Here is a 17,986-nt window from a genome sequence, read left to right on the forward strand (position 1 = left end):
TTAGAGGAACCCGAGTGCCTCTGGGTGCACCGGACCGTGCACCCAGAGAGATTTTTTCATGTGCCTCGTCTGAAGTGGGGCACTAGACCAGTCTGATGGCTTACTGGACCGTTGACCCAGAGAGCTTGTTTTTTGGGCTTTTTTGCCTGGTACAACGGACGATCCTGTGTACTTCACTAGCGTGCCAGACCCTCTGCACAATAATGACTAGTTGTCAGAACTAGCCATCGGCTGACGTCATGGACCTGTCCGGTGCGACCGTAGACTGTGCACAATAATAATGGCTAGTTTTTTGTGGGTGGCTATTTATACCCCCACCACTGGCCCTATTCAATGTCTTTCCTTCCCAAGCATAGTGCATTCATTGAGAGACATTTATGACCCTCTGCAACAGTGAGGTGATTAGCAAAATCATAATCTCGCGCTAGGACCTCATTAGTGCAAGTGAGAGACACCTAGAGCACACACCACATACATTAGGCTTCTCTTGGTCAAGTGAAAGTCTATGGTTTGTTACTTTTGGTGATTGACATCATTTAGATGGCTCGATGGTGTTTGGAGCGCGGTGATCATCCTGGAGGACTTGTTGGTGATCCGATTCGAGATTGTTCGTGGTTATGAGTGATTCACCGCACTGGAGTGCCGAAGAATCAACTCATAGTGAGCACTTAGTCCTTACACGGACTAAGGGGGAGCTATACCCTCGCGTTGGTGCTCTAACAAGGATTAGTGAAGAGTGCCGACTCTTTGATACCTTGGGAAAAATCGAAGGAGCCTTCTTGCCCTTGCTTTACTTTCCGCAATTACTTTGAGAAAAATTTACTTTGAGTATTTACATTCTAAGTATTTGTACCTTCTTAGTATTTGCCAAGATGACTTAGGGATTTATCTTTCTTAGCTTGTTGTGGTCTAGCTAAGTAGGTGGGTGAATCTAGGCTTGAAACAACCCCAAGAATAACTAACAAGTTAATGTTTTGAGGACTTTCGGCTAAAGATGGCCCCAACAGTAACCTCACTCAATTGCATTTGCAACCTCTCTGACTACCCTATCTAGTGCACCACCAAATATGTTCGGAGCATTATAGACTTCCACAAATATGCTACAGACCTCTCTCATGCCTTATCTAGTGTGACACTCGGTACTTTTGTAAGAAAAATGAACTCCAACTCATTTGTTTAAATGATTTTGGTGTTTGATGAACAACATAACCGGTGAACTAATGGTTGTTAAGAGTTTGTGTTTTGTAGTTCACATGATACGTAGTGGATTAGACTTAGGCTCTGAGGATGCAACACCTCAAAATAATACCTAAAAGACTCATAGAAGACTTACAAATACTTAGCACAAGTCTAAGACACAAGACCAAAAGAGCCCAACAAAAGAAGATAGCAGATTCAAGAAATGGGTTGTCAGCTGGCGCACCGGACTGAATGCGCAGAGAGCTCTACAAACGGCTCTCGGACAGTTGGCTATCCGGACTGGTCCGGTGGTGCATCAGACCACGGTCCAACATCTAGTACCCAACTGCTATCTGATGTGTCAGCACCGGACCGTGTGGGTGGCACACCGAACCATTATTGTAGCTCATGGAATCCGTCAGAATCCAACGACTATATGAGGAGGAGGCACCAGACCCTTGGTCTGGTGCAGCGCAGACAAAAAACTGCAACCTTCCTCCGATGGCTAGTATTGGATGGGGGCTATAAATAACCCCCTAGTCGGCTATTTGGGGGTGTGGGAGACCAAGCAACATACCATCACATGTGATATACATCTCCAAGGCTTCAAACACCCAAGTGCTTAATAGAATCACTCGGTGATTATCATAAGTGCTTTGTGAAGTGTTTGGGTTAGTTAGACCGCTTATGTGCTTGCTCTAGGTTGTTCCTAGTTAGTTGAGTGAGTTCAGAAAAACCCACCAAACCCCCTCGGCTCTTGCATGAGCCATTGTAATAATGTATCGAGTGGGCCAACGTCTTGTGAGACCACACCAACCGTGACTGTGGTGTGGCTACCACCATGTACCGGAGGGAACGTGGCCCATGGTAAAGTTGGTAGCTCGATAGTAAAGATGGTAGGGAGCGTCCGAGAGGAGGCCGGACCGGAGCACAACTTGCGCGTGGAGAAGGCCTATCGCTCTCTATGGAGTTACTTATCCTAGTGCTTGGGCCTCGCGTAGGCTTCCCTTTGCATAGGGGCACCAACGAGGACAAGTTAGAACCTTACATAGTTTTGGATACCTTGGTAAAAATACTGACGCATCCATGGGAGTTTACAATCTCTACTTTTGCTCTTTAGCTTCTGCATTTACATTGATTACTTAAGCTGCAATATTTACTATTCTTAGTTTAGAATATAGGATTGGAATTCAGGTTGCATAACTTGTTTTGCGGTAGAGATAGCCACATTTAGACAAAACCTAGATTGCACATTATTGCTTAGTCTTGCATAGGTTTTATTTAGAAGAATTATTTGAGGCCTAGATTAGCGAGAATTTTAGAAGTTCTAATTCACCCTCATAGGCATCCTTGTTCCTTTCAATTGGTATCAGAACCCGGTTTGGCTCATTTAGTACACTTTTAGCTTAAATTCTATTAGAGCTGAAGCCATTTAGAGAAAGGGATGAATACGCATAGTCCACCACACTTCGATGACACTAATTTTTCTTATTATGGCACTAGAATGACTTGTTACCTAGAAGTGGTTGATCTAGGTGTTTGGAGAATCACTCGCGACGGGATGAAACCACCTAAGAACCTCGAGAAGCTCACTGCGAGTGATGAAAAATAAATTCATTTGAATGCTAGAGCCAAAAATTGCTTGTATGAATATTTTAGCATGAAAATTCAATTAAGTATTTCCTTTGAAAACTGTTAATGAGATTTGGCTAAAATTGCATGAGCCTCATGATGGCACATCAAATGTATGTGAGCAAAAACATTTCCTAGTTTTAAATGAGTATAATACTTTTTTAATGAAAGAAAATAAGCTTTTTAGAGATATGTATTCTCGTTTTAATCTTTTCATTAATGAGCTTAATTATATTTGAATCAATAAGCTAGGTAATGCGAACATTGTGAATCAATGGTGTGGGTGTTTGGGTATTATGTTGCCTTATTAGCTAGGGGTTTGGGTTATGTGGGGCATAATGCTTGCCCTAGACTGCTCATATGGTTGGTCATCCTTTTTCGGCCTCCTGGGGGCCAAAAAGTGCTCGCCCCCACGCATCTATGGAGCGATGCTATGATGTTGAGGAGTCGTAGGGAGTAAGGGGAAGCTTGGATAAGACATATGTATAGATGGGATATGAAAATTAACATCACATTCTATATATTCTACGCCAGACCGTTACTGCGTAACGAGTGGACTGTCTGGTCGTGTACGCGGACTATCTGGCCGTGTACGCGGACTGTCCGGCTATGTAGACGGATGATTCGTATGTGTCTTTTAGGGTTTGTGTGGGATACGACGGCCCTGGCGTTGATTTCAGTGGTTTGGTTCAGAAAACGGGGCCGACCGTCGCTGGTCCGGACAGCCCGTGCTCATGCGCGTACGGTCTAGCCATGTGTACCCCCGATCTGTGTAGGAGGATGTGGTCGTTCGGGAGATGTGTTCATCGACATCCTATAAAGTGGTTGGGATTGGTCGTACCAATTTGGCAATTTGCAGCTGACGATGAATCATGTGTATTTTCCTTAGTTCCGATCTTGTGCGAAGGAAAATTAGCAACAACGGATTTATCAAATGCACATGTTAGCCTATTGTAATCATCTTGCATAGCTGTTCGTACCAAGTTGGCCAAGAATTTGTCCTGGGTCTCCTTGATTAGTTGTTCTTTGTGTTCCTTGAATTCCTAGTGATCTTCAGCCAACAGAGTCTCAATAGCCGGCTCGATGATGTTGCTGGGAGAGACATCGGAGTGATCCTTTGAACCGGCCATCAATGGCCAATTTGATGGATCTTCATGCCATGTCCCCTGTTGAGTCGCTAAAAAGTGTGTTGGCGTCGATTTGGACACCAATCACTTCGAGATGTATCGGCAGCGGTGCTCTCCGCAGTAGTGTAGACGGTCTGCAGCCTAGGGCCGGACAGTCTGCGACCTGCGGCAGGGGCGGGTTCTTCTCTGCGCTGAAGCCAGACGGTCCGCATCTGGTGGCCGGATGGTCCACGAAGGCAGCACGTTCGCCAACAACACCTAGATCTGACCCCGGGGGGACCCCGTCAGGGAGGAGAGATCCTAGGGTTTGTCTTAGGATCGCCAGGCCACCTAAGACGCCTCCAGACGACGTATAACCGAAGAGAGGTGAAATCGGGGATGAGAAGGGTAAGTTACTGCTACTCCTAGGGTATGAAAAGTAGAAGAACGATTTGATGATTCAATCGACCGTAACCCTTCAAATATATAAGGGGGAGGTCTGAAGCCGTTTCTAGGCGTTCTCCAATAACTCCCACGAGTTTAGAGAGATAAACACGCGTGAAGAAAGGAGCTTGATTCACCCGATCTAATCCTATCGTGGACTATCCACGCCTACGAGCGGACCCAGTGGCGGAGGGCAAAAGGAAAGTGTGGTATGGCTGAAAAAGGAAAAATACAAGTAATGTTATAACAGCAAGAGTTGAACTCAAGACCTGTTGAGCAAAATTTGGTTGTCGTCTAGCCAATGCACAATGTTTTGCTTTGTGATCACACTAGAAGATATAACTATATCAAAATTTTAGATATAGCTGATGCCATATTAAGCCATAATAGATCATCCGTCACTAGGCGGACAGTCCGCAGACTAGACCGTCCGAGCATGCCCAGTGCCATAAATAGTGCTCAACAAGGTCTATTTTCCTCACAAGGGATTTCACCCCTAATAAATGTGTCCCTCTCGGAGTTAACTAACATATAATTGTTAGTGACATGAGCTCAGGAGTGAGAATGGGTTCTAAATTTTACACTATAACATTTAAGGATCAGATTAGGTTAGGATCGAGCTCTATTTCTATTCATTTTAAACTAAAATTTAACTAGGGTACTAAGAATTTGTGAAAAAGCATTTGGATCGTGATCCATTACTAGCCCTACATAAGTTTGCCGAATTGACTTTACATTAGTTAAAGAAATCAGAAGAAAGATGAGCTGATTCTCAAACGCGACGACTCCAACCTTTACCGAAAGCTTCTGCAGTGAAGGGCACTGAAGGGTACGTGAAGATACACGCAAAGCCTTACGTAGCAAGGCTACGCACGAAGTTAAACATCCTACGAAGCCTCAATAAAAAGGACTACCTTATGTCCTTAAGAGATGAAGTTAGCTTCACTAGACGCACGGACATACTTGCGAAGACTAACAATTCACAAAGACTAGTTAAAGGAGATAAATAAAAACCTTATTATCCTCGTGTAAACAAACACTTGTAATTAAGGATGATAATAGGCTCTAAAATTTAACACTATAAAAATTTAAGGATAGAACTAGATTAGGATCAAACTCTATTTCTATTTGTTTTTAACTAAAATTAATTAAGACTCAAACGAGAAACATTTAAATCGTGATTATCACCCTTCTTGGTTATAATATAATAGTTTAGGAGTAGGAACGTTCTTTCATATAGATTATAAAGATGAGAAACCCTGCAAATACCTATAATGTTTATTGTTCACAAATTACAATTTTTATGTAATATATTTTATTCTTTCTATTCGGTGTGTTCGGTTACCTTCTAAAAAAACTCAGCGCACTGGATATCGATTCTCAAGAACGGATGAAGTACAAGGAGAGAATTTTTTTAATTAAGTCTGAAATTCGACCACGAAACCTGAAGAAATTACTCCGAAGCTTTAACCATTACACACTATAGCCCTTTTTGCGTTTGGCTACCTTCTCCCCCAACAGGATGTTACGAGAATAGTTTACACATCCCAATTTATTCGTCAGCAAGATTACAATCGAACAATAGTTGCATTAGCATAATATATATAAATTTCCGTCACAAATACAAAAATAAATACACAAGACCTGTTACGTTTATATGGCCCAGCGTAAGTTGGCAGGTGTTGGCTTATTTCCTGGACCGGAATTACGGATCAGAGCCAGCGTGGGTGCCATTTACGAGGCGAAGGAGCTGAAGCCGGCGTCAGCGCCACCGCCGACGCGGTGGAACCGGGAGACGGCGCAGTCCGTGGCGAAGAGGCCCGACGAGCGGTACTTGTCGGCGCCGCCCATGACGGGCATCTTGGCGCTGATATCGAGCTTGTTAACGTAGTCCGGACGGTAGGTCTGGCCGAGCACGCCGTCGACGTCCTTGGTGAGGCCGTGGAACTTGTAGGAAACGTCGAGGTGCACGAGGGAGTCCTTCCCCGTCTTGCCGTAGCCGTGGACGCGGGAGTCCTCGTCGGTGATGGGCACGGCGTTGGCGGAGATGCTGAACTCGCCGTTGAGCTCCACGACGACGGCGTTGACGGCGTGGGAGCGGGTGACGGACAGCCCGGGCACGGCCGTCGACACCCAGCGCGCGTCCTTGGCGGCCTCGACGTCGACGGGTTCGCCGTCGAGCGCGATCACGACGTGGTCCTCGTCCTCGTCCCACTCGGCGGCCCTGCGGGCGCCCACGTAGAGCCTGTGACTGTGAGCGCCGCCGAAGGTGACGCCGAGCGCCTGCACCCAGGTGAAGTCGCGGCCGGAGTCGGCGTTGTGGTTCCCCATGAAGCGCGCGTTGATGTGGAGGCGGTCGTCCGACACGACGCAGAAGCTCTCGTCCTTCTTGCCGTGGAAGTAGAAGGTGTTGCCGTCGGCGCCCGTGAAGCGCGGGTCGCCGCACGAGGTGCCCGGCATCAGGTCACACACTGGCCGACCACATCACCGGACAAATATTGCGAAATTAATATGAGAGTTCGTCACGAAATCCATCAGAATAACGACCACGGCAGAAATACTGACTGCAGAAGGTGAGGCAGTAGGCGCAGTAGGCGAGGCACTTGTTGGGGCAGCGGGCGGGGCACTTGACGTAGCAGGAGGCGCCCCAGTCGGTGGTGCATGTGATCTCGTAGTTCTTCTTGTGGTACTTGTTGATGACGGTGGTGAACTTGCCGTTGCCCGGGGCCTTCTTGGGGTCCCCCGGCGTCGACATCCGGGGAGGCTGCGGCTTGGTCTTCCGGACGGAAAAGTCCAACGCCGAAGCCGTGCCGAGCGCCAGCGCCACCACCACCACCAGCAGAGTGGCAATGGCTCCACGGACCGCCGCCATTATTGCTGCGTGCTGATGCTAAGACTACCGGCCGGCCGGCCGGTCGAGGTGAGCTAGTGCGTGTAGTCAAGCTATAGACGGCAGTGATCAAGATGGCTGGAGATGGAGATGAATTTGTGTGTTGTGTGTGCTCTCTGACCATGGAGAGCAGGCACTCTTATACGAGGCGCGTGGCTTTGCAAAAGCTGGATGAATTGGAGGTCAAGTGGCTTGAGAGCGAAGTGGCGTAGTAGGCGGCAAAGTAACAGTGCAGGCGTGCATTCGTTCGCCGGAAATAAGGGGTCCTCTCGGCGAGTTGACGGTGGGAATGAAGGCACGTATATACGCCGCCAAGTGGATCTGCATGCATGTTAATTACGGCGCAACGTATAGTATAGAATATGGCTGAGAGAGGTCTACTACTTTCAGCCTTTTCTTATCTAATCTAACGAGGATAAGGCCATTCCGAGAGTAAAATTTCAATGCGTTATTTCTCATCTCACCACATTCACTAGCTAGAATATAATAAAATTTAGATAAAAAACCAATTTTAATGCATTGTTTCATTTTATTGTTTTATAAGCTCTCCATATAACGATTAATTGCATGAATAATCTTTTGTTGAAAACCGGGCCAATCTAACTCATTTATTGAAAATTTTGTTACATATCAACCTAATAAAACTTGATGAGATTTAAGGTGGATTGAGGGCTATTTTGGTGGATAGGGATTACGGGGATCCATGGGAGGCATCCCCTTGTTATTCAAAATTGAATAGCAATGGGATTCCTCTCCCATTGATACTCTTGTGATCCCTGTCCACCAAATCAGTTCTGAGGGAGATTAGAGGGATTTAATCTCCTCCTATATAAAAATGTATAGAAGGGGATTTAATCCACTCTAATCCCCCTCAGGCTATGTTTGGATACTCTAGTATTCACTCCAATATATATGGGTTGAAGTGGATTGGGTGTAAATTAGTTTAATTTACACTTCAATCCCCTCAACCCATGTGTATTGGGTTAATACTAAGTACCCAAACAAGCTCTCACTCCACTCCTAACCGAACACGGCCTTAACTTGTTTTATATGCCAGTAAATATCACATATTGCAGGCAGATAGGCAGTTAATGGCTAATACATCATTGGTATTAAAAATGGTAGTTCGTCTTAACGTGCACCCACGGTACAACTACAAAATCATCATAGTATACTAGTGAATGACTTTGTTAGTGTTGATCTGGGCACCAAACACTGGAACGGACCACCTGGCGGTGCTCTTTGTGGAGTCGCGAACGGTCTGCGGCACAGGGCCAGGTAGTTCGTGGCCTAGTGAAGGAGCGGCTCCTCCTCTGCGTGCGTCTGAATGCTCCGCGCCTGAGGCTCAGACGGTCCACGATGGCACAGAGGGTCTTCTTCGCAGCAGACCTAGATCTCGCCTCCCGGGAGAGACCCCATCGGGGAGAAGAGATCCTAGGGTGTGTATTGGCGTCAGCAGACCACCCAAGACGCCTCTAGTCGATGTAGAGCCAAAGAGAGGTGAGGATTCGAGGTAGAGCAAGGCTAAACTAGGGCTAAACTAGAACTACTTCTAATGCATTAGTTAAAAACGATAAGTAGAATTGATTGGATCGATTGTGGGGGGTTCAATCGGCCGTAGCCCTTCATCGATATACAGTGGGAGGTATGGACCCATTACAAAGTCGGATCCCGAGTTAACCTTGCAGGTTTAGCTAACAAATCTCGCAAGAAATCCGGAGCCCAAACTGATTTTGTGCACAAGCAGACATTTCACGCCGCTACGACGGACAGTCCGGATCACAGACCTTACGACCTTAGGGCCCGACCATCCGCAAGGACATTTTTTGTGTTCAACATTTGCCCCTGCCTTTTGGTGGACATTGACGAACCAAAAGCATATGCACTAAGCTTGTTGCAAGTCATCAGGTTTTCAATCCAATAGGGTGATCGTTCAATTAAGCTTCAATGCATAAAGGTCGTTTCGGATTGCATCTTTCTCGGTCATGAAAATCTGATAAATAGATCAAAAGGTATATAATGGAGCTTGTTGAGTTTGTGATCCAAATTCTAAAGAAGGCGGCTAAGTTGGTGAGCGAAGCGGAGGCCCATCGTCGGGAGGCTTGGGTTTCGCCTATTCACATTAGGGTGTCGCCTCTATAAATTCACTTGTAATCCGCAGGAGATCGTCACCTCATTGTAAATCTCCTGCGATCTATAACCACCGGAAAATAGTGATATTGTTGCTAGCCGGCGCCCGTGGTTTTTCCCCTTCGCTTTGGAGGGGTTTTCCGTGTTAAATTTGTGTCTTCTCTGTGTTTGATCTACTTTGTGTCGTATTGATTCATAACAAGTGGTATCAGAGGTCGTGTTCTTGTGATCCGTGCGCTAGGGTTTCCTGCCGGCGCACGTATGTCGATGACAATGAAGTATGATCTTCCGCTGCTAGATCTCGACACGCATTTCTCGCTGTGGCAGGTGAAGATGTGGGCGATTATCTCGTAGTCTAGTCGTGATCTGGATGATGCCCTAGATGGGTTTGGCAAATTGGACATCAGGACTTGGACTGATGAGGAGAGGCGCAAGGATCGTAAGGCGCTCGCACATATTCACCTTCATCTGTCTAACAATATCCTGCAGGAGGTCTTAGAGGAGAAAACCTCCACTGCACTTTGGTTGAAACTGGAATCGGTCTGTATGTTAAAGGATCTAATCAGCAAGATGCATGTCGAAATGAAGTTGTTCTCCCACAAGTTGCAAGAAGGAGGCTCTGTTCTGACACACATATCGATGTTTAAGGAGATCGTGGCCGATCTGACGTTTATGGAGGTAAAGTTTGATGATGAAGACCTAGCTCTTCTTTTCCTGTGTTCCCTCCCTGAATCGTTTAGCAATTTTCAAGATACCATCCTATACAGTCGTGATACCCTAACCGTGGCTGAAGTGTATGAAGATTTGACTATGAAAGAAAAGATGAGACAAATGGTTAACTCGGAAGATGTTGCCGACTCGAGTGGAGAAGCTTTATATGTCCGTGGCCGCAGTGATTAGAAGAAGTCCTACTCAGGTGGCAAAGGAAAGGGAAAGAACCAGAGGGGTCACTCCAAGTCAAGGGGGCCATCCGATGAATTGTTTTGCAAATACTGCAAGAAGATGAACCATGAGAACTGTTACAAATTGCAGAACAAGGAGAAGAGAAACAAGGATAAGGGGTAAGACCGGTGGTACTGTCTCTGTTGCCTCCGAAAATAGTTCTGATAATGGTGATGTTCTTATTGCCTTTGCTAGATGTGCTGCTGATGATGCCCAATGGATCCTCGATTCTGCTTGCTCGTATCATGTTTGCACTAACAAATTTCTGTTTAGTACCTATGAAGCTGTGTAGAACAGAGGCACTGCTCAGATGGGTGATAATTCTCCTTGCACTGTTGTTGGCATGGGCACCATGCAGATCAAGATGTTCGATGGGGTTGTGTGGACTTTGACAGAAGTGTGGCATGTTCCATCCATGTCCAGGAACCTCATCTCCTTGAGTACTCTGGACACGAAAGGTTACAAGTATACCGCCGGTGATGGTATCATGAAGGTAACAAAAGGCTCTCTTGTGGTTATTAAAGGTGATTTGAAAGCTGAAAACTTATATGTGCTACGAGGTATTTCTGGCTCTACTAATGTTGTTGCTACTTCTGATTCTGAGACTACTAAAATTTGGCATATGCGCCTTGGCCATATGAGTGCACTTGGTTTAGCAGAATTAAGCAAGAGAGGTCTTCTTGATGGTTCAATGCTGATACCCTTGATTTCTATGAGAACTGTGTTTTCGATAAGCATAAAAGGGTAAAGTTTAGTTCTGCTGTTCATAATACAGAAAACATTCTTGATTATGTTCATGTTGATTTGTGGGGGCCGTCACGTATTACTTCTCATGGTGGTGCTTGTTACATGTTGACTATTATTGATCATAAGTCGCGCAGAGTTTGCCTTATTTTCTTAAGCAAAAATCATATGCCTTTGAGTCTTTCAAGATTTGGAAGACTATGGTTGAGAAGCAGACTGAGAGGAAGCTGAAAGTTCTGAGAACTGACAATGGTATGGAGTTTTGTTCTGGTGATTTTAACTCTTTCTGCAGGAAGGAGGGCATTGTGAGGCACCACATTATACCATATACGCCTCAGCAGAATGGTGTGGTGGAGTGTATGAACATAACAATAATCTCCACGGCTCAGTGTATGTTGTCAAACTCAGGTTTGAGCCGAAAGTTTTAGGCTGAGGCCGCTTCCACTGCTTGTCATTTGATCAATTGTTCACCATCCATTGCTATAAATAAGAAAACTCCACTTGAGGTTTGGTCTGGCTCCCCCTATGATTATTCTCAGTTGAAAGTGTTTGGCTGTACAACATATGCACATGTTGATAATGGTAAACTGGAACCTAGAGCAATTAAGGGTGTTTTATTGGGTTATGGATCTAGTGTTAAAGCATATAAATTGTGGAATTCTGATACACAGAAGGCATTTTATAGTAGGAATGTTGTGTTCAATGAATATGCTATGTTCACTTCGGCTGTATCTACCAGTGCTACTAACCAGAATTTTGAGTCTATCAGTGTGCAGGTGGAGCACGTGGGAGATGTTGATGATCATGCTCCACCATCTACTGAACCTGCTGAATATTCATATCCTATTAGTGCCTCGTCACCTATTGTGGAGTCTCATCCTTAATCTCTTGCTGAAGGTCGAGCTAGGAGGAAGATAGTTCGGCCCAAAAGACTGATTCAAGAGTGCAATGTTGCTTTTGCTTTGGTTGTTGCTGAAGAGGTTGACAACGTTCAGGAACCATTGAATTACTTAAAAGCTATATTGTCTACTGATAGTGAAAAGTGGAATGGTGCTATGCATGAAGAGATGGAGTCCCTTGAGAAGATTGGCACTTGGGAACTAGTTCGGCTACCTCCTGGCAAAAAAGCAGTTAAGTGCAAATGGATCTTCAAAAGAAAAGAAGGTATGACTCCAAAAGAGTCTCCATGCTATAAATCAAGGCTAGTGGCAAAAGGTTTTAGTCAAATTCCAGGAATTGATTACACTGATGTCTATTCTCCTGTTGTCAAACATAGTTCAATTCGTACCTTTCTTAGCCTTGTTGCCATGCATGACTATGAGCTTGAGCAGTTAGATGTGTAAACTGCTTTCTTACATGGTGATTTGGAGGAGGACATTTATATGGACCAGCCTGAAGGGTTCATTGTTCCTGGAAATGAAAACTATGTGTGCAAGTTGAAGTCCTTATATGGTCTGAAACAATCTCCAAGACAGTGGTATAACAGGTTTGATTCATTTATGCTTTCTAATGTCTTTTAGAGGTCTCAATATAATAGTTGTGTTTATCTTAAGTTTGTTAATGGATCACCTACATACTTGCTATTATATGTTGATGATATGTTGATTGCTGCCAAGAGCATGAAGGAAATCGCTGCTTTGAAGGCACAGCTTAGTAGCGAATTTGATATGAAGGATCTTGGTGCTGCAAAGAAAATCCTTGGCATGGAGATAGTCAGGGATAGAAAGTGTGGATTGATGTACTTGAGCCAGAAGAGTTATATTGAGAAGGTCCTTCGTCATTTCAACAAGCAAAATGCTAAACCTGTGAGTACTCCGTTGGCTCCTCATTTTAAACTGTCTGCTAAACAGTGTGCTGAAACTGATGCTGATCTTGAGTATATGTCAAAAGTTCCATACTCTAGTGCTGTTGGGTCACTCATGTATGCTATGGTTTTCTCTCGTCTTGATTTGTCTCATGCTATGAACGTTGTTGCTAGATACATGTCTAATCCTGGTAAAGAGCATTGGAAAGCCGTTCAGTGGATTTTCAGATATCTACGTGGTTCTTCTGGTGCTTGTTTATGTTTTGGTAAATCTAGAGATGGTCTGGTTGGCTATGTTGATTCAGATTATGATGGTGATTTAGACAAGAGGAGATCACTTTCAGGTTATGTCTTTACCATTGGAGATTGTGTTGTGAGTTGGAAAGCTCGTTTACAAGATACTGTTGCTTTATCTACCACAGAAGATGTGTATATAGTGATTGCAAAAGTTACTAAGGAAGCCTTATGGTTGAAAGGTATATATTCAGAGCTATGTGAAATTAAGTCTTGCATTACCATTCATTGTGATAGCCAGAGTGCTATTTATCTCACCAAAGATCAGATGATTACTGAGAAATACAAGCATATTGATATTCGTTATCACTTCGTTCGTGATATCATTGAGAAAGGTTTGGTGAAGGTATGCAAGACCAGTACTCATAATAATCCTGCTGATATGATGACAAAGCATGTTCCTGTTGCTAAGTTTGAGCTATGCTCAAGCTTAGTTGGTATTACAAATTAGCCCCTTGTGGCTGTTGGCACCGGCATGATGCTGATACCTTGTTTGAGGTGGAGTTTGCTATTATGATGCTACAAGGAATTTGTCTCAAGGTGGAGTTTGTTGAGTTTGTGATCCAAATTCTGAAGAAGGCGGCCAAGTTGGCGAGCGAAGCGGAGGCCCATCGCCGGGAGGCCAAGTTCGGGAGCGAAGCGGATCGTTTCCTACTCACATTAGGGTTTCGCCTCTATAAACTCACTTGTAATCCACATGAGATCGTCACCTCATTGTAAATCTCCTGCGATATGTAACCACCCGAAAAATAGTGATATTGTTGCTGGTCGGCGCCCGTGGTTTTCCCCTTCGCTTTGGAGGGTTTTCCACGTTAAATCTGTGCCTTCTCTGTGTTCGATCTACTTTGTGTCGTATTGATTCATCGGCGTACCGTTCCACATTTTAATAGGACAATATATCGACGATTAGTAGGCGGGTGAAAAGTATCCTGGCATCACTAGATGAATAATTGATGACTGTTGTGGCGCCTTTCGAGTCGTTTTATACGACCGTTTTGTTTTTGCGGGTGACCGGGGTTTCTTTGTTGGCCGATCACGTAGAACGGCCTTTTTGCTAGCATATTTGGAGAGCAATTGATCAAAAGTAGGGCTGGCTTTAACCAGCCGATCATGTGTGTTATGTTTGCTTTGCGCTTATGTCTCCTTCCTTGCTTTGTGTGTAGGCTGACAGCTCTAGCCATGTGTGGACTGTTCGGCTGACTCAGCTGGACTGTTCGCATGAGCACCAGACCGTTCGCATGAGCACCAGACCATCCGCGCGTAGGTGTCGAACAGTCCGTGATGCTCGAGTCAGGAAGCTTTGCTCGGCTACTCGATTGAGCCTACCCTGATGCCTTTGGACTTGTTAGTCTTTCCGTCTGGAGCTTTCCGAGCAATCTCTTCTTGTGATGATATTGACAGGAAATGACGTGCGAGGATCGCCAATGACGATGTTTTTGATTTTTCCTTTATCGACCACTTTTGACCGAACCAAAACCTTTTTCCTTGCTATCTCTATCATATTGACAGGAAATGATTGCATGTCCACTTGCATCTCCTGAAAACTCAGCTGGCCCTCATTTACGGCCGATTGTATGTGTCGATGAAAAACATTACAATCATTGGTGGCATGGGAAAAAGAATTATGTCACTTACACTAAGCACGTCCTTTTAATTCATCTAGAGGAGGAATAGTATGCGTTAATTTAATGTTGCCATTTTTAGTAGCTCATCAAATATTTTATCGTGTTTGGCAACATTAAAAGTCAATTTAACTTCTTGCCGATTCTTTTGAACCGAGTGCAAAGAAGAACATGCAGAAGATTTGGCCTTCGTTGGCCAAACAAGCTCAGCGGTATATACATCTGCGGATTCATCATCTGAACTATCATGCTCTACTAGATGTATAGTACGAGCAACCAATTTTGACGTCTGTTTACATTAGCTTTCACAGGCCAAAGTCCACTGATGTAGCTGAGCTTTTGAAAAGAACTAGGTGCCATCTAATTTGTCTCTTAATTAGGATAGCAACCATTAAAAGCAAGCCCTACTAGCTCTTTGTCTGCGACATAGATCTGAAAGCATCTGTTTCTATTGTCGTGGAACCTCCGGATATAATCATTAACTGATTCTTCGTGTCCCTGTCGGACTAAGGCTAAATCTGCTAACCCTAATTCATATTCCCCGGAAAAAAAATGTTCATGAAATTTACTCTCTAAATCATTCTAGGAATTAATGGAATTAGAAGGTAGGGCGACGTACCATGCAAAAGCGGTAGCAGTAAGGGATAAAGAAAATAAACTATTGGGGGCCTTCGGCTTCCGAAGGTCCTCAAAAACGTGATTTAACAATGTTTCTGGAGTATAATACATGAGCAGGTATCTTCGGACTTGGACCCTTTGGACTTGAGTCAAAATCACAGTATAAAGAAGCACAAGGGAAACGTAGGATGGAACAGAGCCAAAGCTGTGCGAAAGGGAGCTTCGGCATAATGATAGGAAAAAGGAAACCGACTTAAAGGAGAAAAGGCTATCTAGACCCCGATGAATTACTATAGAGTTATTAGCAAATGTAAAGGGCCTGGATGTAATTTTACATGGGCTGTGACCCGTACCTATAAATAGATGAACAGTACTCCCGTATTGTTCACGCTGACTGGACATCTTTGCCTTTGCGTCACGCTTGTACTTTCACTTTCTTTCAAGCCGAAGGTACTTTTGTAACTTGCTAATATTCCTATTTTTCCTTAATAATAAAATAAAAATGAGTTGATGGTAATAAATGACTGTTGATACTATTTTTTACACCTCATATGTTTTCTTTTCCTCGTTCATATGTTGCTTTGACGAAGGTACGTCCTTCTCAACCTTCGTCCGAAAAACATTATTTCTCAAAAGGGATATAATGCTTCGAAGGACGAAGGACTTTAACGTTTAACATTCTTTGTGTTGCCTTGTTCTTAACTCATAGCATTTGAGAACAAGTCCCCAACATTGGCGCCCACCTCCGGTGAACCGTTTTCGACCACCTTCGGCAAGCATCGACCTTCGTCATGCCGCCAAAGAAAGCTTCAGCAACAGGGGCTGCCGCTCTGCAGCCGCTGGACCCGAATGAGGAGACCCTTTCTCTTCGGGAGGCCTGAAGCCAGAAGAGGAAGGCCACCAGTCCAACGCCTCAGGAGGACGACTTGGACCAAGAAATCAGGAATATGGAGATGCTTCATCAACAAGTGCAAAGGAAGAAGGAAAAGATGGCTCGGCTAGCTGACCTACAAAGACAGATAGACGAAGCCTCTGAAGAAGTTCGTCATCTTACTCAAGATGAGCAGAACCGAAGGCCCAAGTACAGAGAGCTTCACCAAGAGGGTTTCGTCAACGAAGATGACTGGTATGAAGATTTCCATCATGGAATTTTTGCCTTTGATGATGCTTCTCCTCTGTCAGCAGAACTGCAGGCTACACCTTGGCCCCCGTCTTACAAACCACCTCAGCTCCCCATGTATGAGGGACACTCAGATCCGAAGCAATTTCTGATGAGCTACGAAGCAACCATATCTTCATATGGTGGCAATACTGCAGTCATGGCGAAATCTTTCGTCATGGCAGTCAAATGTTGCACAAACCTGGTACTCTTCTCTTCGGCCAGGAACAATCACATCATGGCAAAAGCTGAAGGACATGCTCATTACCACTTTCCAAGGGTTTCAGACGAAGCCGGTCACTTCTCAAGCTTTGTTCTAGTGCACCCAGGATCATGAAGAATACCTTCAGGCATATGTCCGAAGGTTCTTACGACTGAGGGCACAGACGCCAACGGTGCACAACGAAATTGTTATTGAGGCCATGATTAAGGGGCTTCGGCCAGGACCTACAGCCCAATACTTCGCCTGGAAACCCCCTCAGACCCTGGAGAAAATGCTTCAAATGATGGATGAATATATCCGCGCAGATAATGACTTTCGACAAAGAAGGGAGGAAGCTTACAGGTTCTCTGAAATGACCAGGGGCTTCGGAGGGAGAGTCCACCCTAGACACGTCAGATCAATCCACTCTACTCAGAATGACGACAGGGGAAGTCAGCAACAGAGGCCATAGTATTCCTCCTAGGCTTCGGGGCAGCAACAGAGCTATCCACGGCCCCCAGCTCCAAGGGGCAGAGGCGCCCGGGGCTTCGGAGGAAGGTTTGGGGATCAACCCAGGAAAATTTATTGCCTATTCTGCGGTGAGGACAAGGGCCATACTACCAGGATGTGCCATGTCACCATCCAGAAACAGAAAGAGATAACAGAAGCTGCAGTCCAACAGAGTCAGTCGAAGCAGGTTATGCATACTGCTTCGTACCACTCACCGTACATTCCAGAGTATGTGGGTAACCATCCTACAGTTTCTGTTGCTTCGGCAAGCCAACCTCAGACATCTTGGCAACAGCCTCCACCTCCACCACCAATGCAACCCACTTATCCCCAAGGCCAGCAGCCAGAAGGGAGCCAGCACACTCACCAACAGCGAGACTTCAGGGAGCAGTCCGAAGCTCGCACAGTCAACAGTACTGTGCTAGAATCGAAGCACATCTACTAGGAGATATCCTATCTCTGAAACAGTTTTTACATTTGTTATCATTTACCTTTTTTAAAAAAAGAGCAATCATTGAAAACTTAGTTCTTTCATTGTTTTCAATTTCTTGTAATAGCTTCGTCATAATGTAATATACCTTCCTTATAAACCGACGAAGTTCCAAAAGTTTTGACGAAGCAACAAAAAGTCGTTTTAAGGAACGCAGTGTAAGTTTTTGTGGGAGCAACAAAAGTCGTTCTTAAGGGAATGTAGCGTAAGTTTTTTGCTC

General features: G+C 44.8%; 1 protein-coding gene across 1 annotated transcript; it reads right to left on the minus strand.

The window, feature by feature from the left end:
- Positions 1 to 5,752: 5,752 nt before the first annotated feature.
- On the minus strand, positions 5,753 to 7,387 carry LOC103652891 (late embryogenesis abundant protein-related / LEA protein-related). Its single transcript, XM_008679877.3, has 2 exons — positions 6,927 to 7,387; positions 5,753 to 6,832 (listed from the first exon to the last, which is right to left on the minus strand). The coding sequence occupies exons 1-2, from the start codon at positions 7,231 to 7,233 to the stop codon at positions 6,096 to 6,098; spliced, it is 1,044 nt and encodes a 347-aa protein (XP_008678099.1). The 5' UTR covers positions 7,234 to 7,387; the 3' UTR covers positions 5,753 to 6,095.
- Positions 7,388 to 17,986: the final 10,599 nt, after the last annotated feature.

Source organism: Zea mays, chromosome 4 (assembly GCF_902167145.1).
Source record: "Zea mays cultivar B73 chromosome 4, Zm-B73-REFERENCE-NAM-5.0, whole genome shotgun sequence".
NCBI classification, from domain to species: Eukaryota; Viridiplantae; Streptophyta; class Magnoliopsida; order Poales; family Poaceae; genus Zea; species Zea mays.